The sequence below is a fragment of the Oncorhynchus gorbuscha genome, linkage group LG06 (assembly GCF_021184085.1).
Source record: "Oncorhynchus gorbuscha isolate QuinsamMale2020 ecotype Even-year linkage group LG06, OgorEven_v1.0, whole genome shotgun sequence".
NCBI lineage: Eukaryota > Metazoa > Chordata > Actinopteri > Salmoniformes > Salmonidae > Oncorhynchus > Oncorhynchus gorbuscha.
Window position 1 is genome coordinate 38,339,096 of NC_060178.1, and position 9,844 is coordinate 38,348,939.

At 40.8% G+C, this 9,844-nt stretch overlaps 1 protein-coding gene across 3 annotated transcripts; it reads right to left on the reverse strand.

Moving 5' to 3' along the window:
• Nucleotides 1-1,429: 1,429 nt before the first annotated feature.
• On the reverse strand, nt 1,430-8,594 carry lrrc41 (leucine rich repeat containing 41). Of its 3 annotated transcripts, XM_046353162.1 has the most exons (11): nt 8,170-8,593; nt 6,521-6,607; nt 6,233-6,297; nt 5,374-5,923; nt 5,110-5,250; nt 4,645-4,878; nt 4,103-4,267; nt 3,698-3,799; nt 3,297-3,425; nt 2,757-2,829; nt 1,430-2,468 (listed from the first exon to the last, which is right to left on the reverse strand). In XM_046353162.1, exons 1-11 carry the CDS (start codon nt 8,312-8,314, stop codon nt 2,249-2,251), a joined length of 1,911 nt encoding a protein of 636 aa, XP_046209118.1. In that variant the 5' UTR covers nt 8,315-8,593; the 3' UTR covers nt 1,430-2,248. The 3 variants fall into 3 exon arrangements, 2 of the variants coding, with proteins under 2 accessions (XP_046209118.1, XP_046209117.1); XM_046353161.1 differs by having other exon boundaries at nt 5,110-5,923; XR_006839265.1 differs by lacking the exon at nt 1,430-2,468 and having other exon boundaries at nt 3,297-3,411; nt 5,110-5,923; nt 8,170-8,594.
• Nucleotides 8,595-9,844: the final 1,250 nt, after the last annotated feature.

Consider the following 9,844-nt stretch of genomic DNA (forward strand, 5'->3'; position numbering starts at 1 on the left):
TTCTAATCTTTGTTTCATCAGACCAGAGGACATTTCTCCAAAAAGTATGATCTTTGTCCCCATGTGCAGTTGCAAACCTTAGTCTGGCTTTTTCATGGCGGTTCTGGAGCAGTGGCTTCTTCCTTGCTGAGCGGCCTTTCAGGTTATGTCAATATAGGCCTTGTTTTACTTGTGGACATAGATACTTTTGTACCTGTTTCCTACAGCATCTTCACAAGGTCCTATGCTGTTGTTCTGGGATTGATTTGCACTTTTTGCACCAAAGTACATTCATCTCCAGGAGACAAAACCGCTCCTTCCTGAGCGGTATGATGGTTGCGTGGTCCCATGGTGTTTATACTTTCGTATTACTGTTTGTACAGATGAACGTGGTCCCTTCAGGCGTTTGGAAATTGCTCCCAAGGATGAACCAAAATTGCTCCCAAGGATCTTGGCTGATTTCTTTTGATTTTCCCATGATGTCAAGCAAAGAGACACTGAGTTTGTAGGCCTTGAAATAGGCCTTGGAATACATCCACAGGTACACCTCCTTTGATGTCAATTAGCCTATCAGAAGCTTCTAAAGCCATGACATCATCTTCTGGAATTTTCCAAGCTGTTTAAAGGCACAGTCAATTTAGTGTATGTAAATTTCTGACCCACTGGAATTGTGATACAGTGAATTATAAGTGAAATAATCTGTTTGTAAACAACCTAAGCGTATGTAAAACTTCCGACTTCAACTGTACATCTCAATTGTCAGTAGAAACCACATTTGTTTAAGCAAGTCTGCCATATCCGCTATGTTTTTTTTAAAGGCAGTAAATGAGGCTTAATGAACTGTTTCGCTGCCAGACAAGGCTCCACTGAAAGCCAGGTTTAGCAGTGGTAACGTGTTTGGGACAGTTTTATGTAGGCCCAAACAGTTTGTCAGTTATAGTGCAATTTGTGTTGTGTAGTGGCTTTGCTGGCATGCATCCCACATTTTCTTTTTGCATGCTAATATCGGCACTGCTACTTGTCAAGGTTCAGGACAGTCGAAGTTCATCTTAAATGAATCATTGTTTATTAACAGGAAGCTGGAGGTCACAGTCAAATGTAGATGCATAAAGTACCGGTCTTTACGGAGCTCTATTGGGGCAGTCCCGTTAGATATTTTTTATACTGCTTACAGACTAATTATATTTGCATGATTTAGCTTATTCATAATAAATTCATCATTAATGTTTGGTTCATGCATGGGACAGACCAATACTACAAGCCATCTTCTCTCCAAGCTGAGACCTTGAAAATGTCTCAAAACAAGGTTCTGGGCGTACTGCCAAATTGCAGATACTGATGGTGAGGATTCGTTCAGTCACTTACTTACATGAACACAGAAATTGGTTATTAGAAAAGCACAAACATCGAAGACAGAAATTGGTTATTAGAAAAGCACAAACAATACAACTTTCCATCACAAATGTTTGCAGTTTTAATATGATATTAGACTGTAAGTTACAAAATCAAATGGGGTCCCCCCGGTCAGTAATTCGACCATGATTAGATTGGTAAGTTAGTCTAGCCAGAAATCTAATTTTTTTGATGACATCGGCTAATTGAGTGACTCAGTAACTGATCCGCAGTTGCCTATCCCTGTTCTAGGTCAATGACCCCAAAAAAACAACAAACATGATTTAAGGGCTGCAGATGCTGCATTACAAACATGACAATATATCAACAATAAAGATGCTGAATAAGCTCTTATGCCATTATTTCACAATTTAAAATGCCAAATATAAAGGCCACTTGTATTTATGTAACACATTGTTTTTGGCTTATTAGGCCTGCAACAGCCTTGACAAACAAAACAGCAACATATATATGTGTTGTAAACTGGAAAATATTGTTCCTTACAAAAGTTCCTTACAAAAGACTTAAAACTGAAGCAATTTTGATTTCCAGGAACTTCTCTTGGGTAGCAGCAAATGTTTGTTCACTTCAGGTTAAGGAACAACATTTTATCCAGGGTCATGTTCAGTTGGTCCGAACTGGAGTGAAACAGGGAAGTACTATCTGTTCTTGTCTAATAAACAATGCTCATATTTTGTTCCATTGCAAAACGTTTTAGTGTTACTAATGAACACAACCCAGAATTCGCAGGATTACGAGGCGAAGGTTCCCCTATCTAGAGGTCTAGGACCAGCTTTCTCTTCCTCACAAAACTGTCCCAAGATCAGCACCTAGAGGCAACTTCACCCTACTCCATTCGCATGACCTAAGACCTAATTCACATGATGCTGATGTGGTCAGCCATAGTGTCCCTGGAGTTCCAGTGGTCGGTGATGAGGTCACAAAGGTGACTGAGCGTGCCCAGAGCTGTGTCCCTTAGCTCCATGTTTCTGTCCAGTGGGTTGCTCTTCAGGGTGAGGAGTAGTCTCTGGGGAGGACGGTGGGTCTCCAACAACTTCCCTAACTCTAGCAGCTCAGGAGGCTGGATGAAGTTGGAGCTATCAACGACAAAGACAGGAAATACAAGAAACAGAATGGCTACGTTACAATTTGCCACCCTTCTCTCAAAGTCTGCAGTTGTACACTTTGCATCATGGATTTAACAGTGGTCGAACTTGAAACTCCCTACAGCCAATGCTTACACCAATCCATGACGGGGAGTTTGCTTGCGCACACTTTGGGGGAAGTGTGGAGAATAGGGACAGAGTCCAACTCTTATAAGACAGATTAGGCTTCTTCACAAAATGCCAAAATAGCCTACTGAAATGCTTATAGCAGCTACTTGCCTGATGTCCAGCTCTTTCACTGTGCTTGGTGAGGGTCCTTTGAAGAGTTCCCCCAAAACTGTCACAGTCTTGGCTAAAAGGACAAAATAAAAATAGTTGTTTCAATTCATACACTCAAAAATCGAATTCATACCATCCAGAAGTGTAGTAGCTTTGCGTGATGTATTTTTGTCTCTACCTTCTTGCCTTTGTGCTGTTGTCTGTGCCCAATAGTGTTTGTACCATGTTTTGTGCTGCTATCATGTTGTTGTCATGTGTTGCTGCCATGCTAGGTTGTTGTCTTAAGTCTCTCTTTATGTAGTGTTCTGGTGTCTCTCTTGTCGTGATGTGTGTTTTGTCCTATATTTTATTTTAATCCCAGCCCCAGGTCCCCGCAAGAGGCCTGCCTTTTGGTAGGCCGTCACTGTAAAGAATAATCTGTTCATAACTAACTTGCCTAGTTAAATAAAGGTTAAATAAAATAAAAGGTGGCAGGGGCGGGGGATGTAGCATGAAAAGTCTGAACGAAACCTATGAAACAAAGCTAAGTTGGCCTCTTACCGAGGCGGTTTTGAGCCAGGTTGAGAGACTGGAGAGATGGAACCTTTTTGAGAGAATTAACCAGCTGTCGGACGACATCTTCCTTGTCACTGCATTTCTCCAGAAGCCGACAGTCCTTCAATGACAACGCTGTCATTATGGAGCAGACAGGAGGATACAATTAGGATGCATCCCAAATGACACCGTTTTCCTTTTAGGCCCTTGACAAAAGTAGTGCACTACATAAGGAATAGGGTGCCATGAGACACAACCATAGAATAGACTGATCAAATGCAAGAGGCTTTGCTTGTTTGTGATATCCATGCTGCATACCACTTTTTAGAGCTGCATACATATTAGATTAAAACAGATTTAATATGAATTTTAATGCAAAAACTATTTAATGGAAATCATTCCTTTACCTTCCAACATACAGTAGTTATCCAGTAGCTGGAAGATTGCACAGTGACAGTCAGACAGGTTGATATCCTCCAAGGTGAGGTCCTTCAGGTGGCGATTGGACTCTGTCACAGCAGGAACACAAAAACAATTTTACCATATGGGAGAAAATATACCAAAATATCTCCTACAGCTATGAAGTGTTCCACATACATTGCACATGAAGTTATTGCTGAAGCAATTGGAAGCACACAAAAAACAGATAATGCATATTCTAGCCCATTATGTGAGCACAGCAGCATCAACTTACACATACAAAACTGCTAGAAAATAGCACTTGGATGCACTGACTAAGTCGTTGTAGATAAGAGCATCTGCTTAAGCTAAATGACAAAACTGTTGAATGAAATATAGTGCTTGTACTCTACCTGCCACTGTGTTGAGGAGGTGGCTGGGTGAGAAGCCAGTTGAGCTGTTGATTCCTGAGACGTGAAGTGAGGTGAGGCGAGGAGAGCGTAGCAACACACACATCAGACTCTCCACACTGGTCCTCAATTTGGGTACTTTCACACACAGCTTCTCCAGTGAGAGTTCTAGCAATGGAAAGTTGGGACAAGTTCTCAAATACAATGCAAAAATAAATGCTCTTTGTAGACATCCAATTCTCTGCGACTCAATTTTTAAAAGTAAACATTTATATACCATTGTTTTATAAACGCGCATATGCAATCCTCATGTCTTAATATGTTAACCTTTCTTATGTTGAGATTTCACTTCCCTTGTTAAATTAATGTCACCTAACCCGACAACTCACTAAAACTTGATTTTAGTTCAAATCTGCATTTAGTCGAAGACGAGGATTACTCTATGTCTGGTAAACCGGCGGAACAAACTACAATAAAACAAAAACATTTTGTACAGGTTGGATATGAATAACTTTGGGTGGTCCATATACTAGATTGTCGGCCACCTGCATGGTATGCAGGCTGGGGAATGCTTCTCAGTGGGGCTCTGTGGTACTCTGCTACAGGGTGGATCTCCATGGAGAATGACCTGAGGGTGGGGCATGCATTCAGCAGGGACTCCATGAGAGCAGGATGGGTCAGGGACCCCACACTCAGCTCAATCAGGGAGCAGCCTGGTGTAGCAGACAGCTGCTGGAGAGACTCTGCCAGGCTCAACGCATCACCCTCCTCAAAGGTCCCTGCAGACAGAGGCATCAACAACAGAAACACTCGGCCTGTGTCCGAATACACCCTATAGCCTTTATAGTACCCTATTCCCCTTACACTGGTAGTGCACAATAAAGTGAATAGGGTGCCATTTGGGAGGCAACCAACAAGTGCATTCCACTTTCATAACTGTCCTTTTTAGCATACCCTTTCTTTGTAATAAACACATAAAGCACAATAGATTGTATAGATTACACACTTACAAGCACTTTGCAGGCTTAGAGAGTGGAGGCACAGCCAAGAAGGCAGGAGAGGAAGCAGTACAGGGAAGACTCCACCCCTGAAGTCATTGATCTTTAGTGAATGGATTTGCCCCTTGTGGCAAATCTCTGCCGAGTGACCACCTGAGGGAATAAACATCTGGCACAATGGCTTGGGGACCATACATTGGCATGGAGTGCTGGTCAAGTCAAGATCTGCCTTCGCAGAGGCAATACTCAACCTTGGACGCTTGCATGGGGTCCCACCATTATTATCTTCTTCATCAGGCTCCTCTTCCTCTGGGACTTGGCAGTTGGCTGCCTCAGCATCTCTAGCGCTGCGTCCTGCAGTGTTTGGCACCTGGCAACATTTGACCATCTCACCTTGCATGGACTCCATTGGACATTGGTGGCTTTTACTCCGAGGTCCCCTGCCATGAAGAATCCAAGCCAGCAGACGAGGATCTGGGCTCTGGTTTATGATGACATCACGGGCTGCCCCGTGGTCCAGTAAACGGTGCAGGGTGTATAAAACATCACTGGGCCACTCTTTGAGCTGAGTGCTCTCTCCCAGTTGAATGCACCTTACACCCTTCTCCAGAACGCTCAGAACGGACCTCCTCGCGAAGAAGTAGCCGTGTGGTCGTGATGTTCGAAGAACCAGGTGCTGGATGTATTTGGCCATGACTAAGAGAAGGGAGTTAAAGTTAACATTCAGGAGGTATTTTGTATCACCTCCGAACCTGAAGCCATAGAAGGCCAAGTTAAAGAGCTTATGCATGCTTATCTCCCTCCATTCATCTTCGGTGAGTATGGTCTGGAAAAGAAACAAGAATAACATAATAATTAGAGCAAAGGAACACATTCTCTAGAAGGTTTAGTTCAGAACTATTGTTATAGGGTTCAGAACTAGTGTTTCAGGCTATAGATCACACACATAGCCAACCTTGGAACTAAAACTAGTTAGAACTAGTTATCCGGCTGTTGTTTTGTACTTTTCAACATTCTCAGTGGATTGCCTCACCTTAGTATGTGGTGGAGAGTGACATTAACTGCATGATGGAATTTAAATAGTGAAAAAGCCAGATGGTACAAAGGTGGATTATTATGTGGATAAGATACTTACACTCCCTTTGCGAGGCCCAGAGATTCTTCTCAATATTCCTGCCCACACAAAGGAGGTGGAGATTCCTGAAAGACAGACAAATAAAATGTTTAATAGAATAGCAGTAGTTAGCTACCCTCAATGAGCTTCCCCCTGTCTGAAAAATCAGCAGTGTGATTTGAGGCCTGTTGGGTGTTATATAGCACTGGTCCAGTATGTAATTTGGCTGCACTGATCTCTCCACTGGCAGTCATAGTGAGAGCGTAGCTGACAGGGCCATCCACCAAAGCTAGGCTTTACAGTACTTACCTTTCCGGTTCACTGCAGGCTGAATTCTATCCAGATCAACAATGTTTAAATGCTGCAGGAGCTCCTTGATCAGTGAGATTGGTAGGTCTAAATGGGTAATATTAAAAACAGTTAATTTCAGGATATTCAGACTGCATTTTATCTTGTTTATCCTCTTTAGGAATACAGTCAGTAAGGAACATTCTAGCTAGTCATTACACATAAGAGTCATTGGACAAAGGATTCTTCTGCATGGGGGAGTTTTGTTAAGAGCCCCAACGCTCAATCTGAACATTAACAAACGTCGCTTGAGATACAGTTTTGGAAGCATCAGGACCTTATCTTTCATATCTGCGAGAAATAATTTTCAAAAAAACAATAAAAGGTCAAATTGATTCACACCTTGATAGGATTAGTGTGCCCACACGGCCATATCTCCATGTTACAGCGCTTGTTTGACAACTGTGCTAATTGCCTATCTATACTGAACAAAAATATAAAATGCAACATGCAACAATTTCAAATATTTTACTGAGTTACAGTTCATATAAGGAAATCAGTCAATTGGAATAAATTCATTAGGCCCTAATTTATGGATTTCACATGACTGGATATACAGATATGCATACCTTTAAAAAAAAGGTAGGTTTGTGGATCAGAGAACCAGTCAGTATCTGATGTCACCACCATTTGCCTCATGCAGTGAGACGCACAGAGTTGATCAGGCTGTTGATTGTGGCCTGTGGAATGTTGTCCCACTCCTCTTCAATGGCTGTGCAGAAGTTGCTGGATATTGGCGGGAACTGGAACACGCTGTCTACAAGTCAACCCAGAGCATCCCAAATAGGCTCAATAGGTGACATGTTTGGTGAGTAAGCAGGTCATGGAAGAACTGGGACATTTTCAGCTTCCAGGAATTGTGTACAGATCCTTGTGACATGGGACTGTATATTATAATGCTGAAACATGAGGTGATGGCAGCAGATGAATAGCACGACCATGGGCCTCAAGATCTCGTCATGGTATCTCTTTGCATTGAAATTGACATTGATAAAATGCAATTGTGTTTGTTGTTCATAGCTTATGCCTGGCCATACCCTAACCCCACCACGGGGCACTCTGTTTACAATGTTGACATCCTGCAGTCAGCATGACAATTGCGCACTCTTTCATTTCAGCTCATTAAACATGGGAGCAACACTTTAAATGTTGCATTTATATTTGTGTTAAGTGTAGCATGCCCCCGAACACCTGTGTGTAAGTGTAATTCAAGAAGTGTCGTTTCGTTGGATGGAGACAAAACTCCTGCAATATAGTTTCTTTTTTATTTGAAGTATTCTTTATCGATGAAAGATATGGGCCATATGTTTCAAAAGCCGTATCGCAAGCTATGATTATTGACGTTTCTAAAAGTTAAAACTGTGTCGGGATTGTAGTTCACACGAGTCATTTGTGGGCGAAGTTAATAATGGCTGAAAACTGTAGGGAGAAGGCAGAATGCCACCTAGCGTTTTCGAGAGCTAGTTTGGGTACCAGTCCATTCATGTAGTATTGTACATGCATTAGCTAAAATAGCTGAGTAACACTTAGCTTTGATGCAATCAAGATCGTCCTTCGTCCAGCACAATGTAAAAAAACTCCCTTGGTTGCATCGAAGATGAGACACTTACCAAGAGCTTTCTTGTCTAGTACATCCATGTGACGACTCACTGTTTTGATGCATATCTTCTTCAAGGTGGTTGTAATGGTGGAAGTAACTTTGGCATCCTGCCACTCCTTGGCTCTTCTAATTTGTTCAAGGTAAGGAGCAGGCATGCTCAGTATCAGATGAAAAACGAGGCAGATTAAATAAACATGCAGCAGATCAGCTCCACAGATATCAGTCAGAGAATATTTGCTAATACTCAAGAGTTCAGCTGCGCTATTTCATCATTTAGGCATAATACCAACAAACAAAAAAAGATAGCAAAAAACGAGCTAACTAACCAGCAAATGGTTTTAATAAAAAAATAAAAACTCCAGCTATCTCTTCAAATTGATGCAGGTCGTAGTTTGGTTCCTGTAGACTTCCGGTTAATCACTTTCTATCAAGACGTCATAGTAGGCAAGGATAAAGAAGTACTTCCGGATCACGTATTTTTGGAATCCTTCAGAATAATAGTCCCGTCCTGTATAAATTGTATATGAATAATTAGGGGTATAATTATGGAAAATATGCGCAATTATCTATATATTTCACACTCGTTATCATACAAATAATAATTTAACGTATTTCTATATCATTATTTTATAAAATAAATAAACGTCAAGCCTAAATAGTCAACAATGTCAATGTGCACTTCGATCATTTATTGCACCATACAAATCTATCTGTAAATTGTGCCGCAGTAAAAGGCTGGTCCAGAGGAGCGTCGCTGCTCATTTGGCGGAGCGTATAGTGTCAACATAAATCCAAAAGTATTTTCCACATTGGACATACATATTGCACCATACAAAATTCTCTGTAAATTGTGTCACATTAAAAATGGCGTCCATTCTACTCAGGAGAACTTCTAGTTTCTAAATCCACAGAGTTTACACCGAGGAGTGACGCTGCTCATTTGGCCTCCCATAGAGTGGCCCATCAACTTAAATCCAATCGTTTTTCATATTGGACATGCATATTGCCCATGTTTCTACAAATAAATACTAACAAATCACAAACTGCTGGGAAACACCAATAAAAAGATGAGTCACTAGACAAATAGAAAAGCACAACAACCCAAAACATTATTACACAAAATAAATGTTTAAGAATTACAAGTCGTACATTGAAAGCTGTCCTAAAATAATTGTATTCAAACTTTGCTAATATAAACATTATAACTAATGCTTATGAATTTAAACAAGAATATTTACAAGAATATCAACACAACTTCCATTTGGTTCTTTTGTGATTTCAGCAAATGCCCTTGGCGACGGAACATCACATCTCAAAGGTCCCAGGCTTTCAGTTCCTGAAAGACAAAATTACACCTCTGAGAATCATGCACCATATAACATTCAACAGGTGATTATTCTTTCACATCCAGTTATGGAAAAGTATGTGAAATAATTATTTTCCAGTAAGATCACACTAACTATAGAGACCCCAAACCTCAAATTATGTCCATAAAGATTGTCTTTCAATAAACCCTCCAGCACAATTGATAAGATTACTTAATTCATTGTATGAGTCATTCATTACGCAACAGGCGTTTCATAAAATTATATTTTTCTCAAATTCATGACTTCCTTGACCTCATTAGTCATTTAAATAAAATATCTAATTTTTTATTGATATAAATAAGAATAATTCAGAAGGTA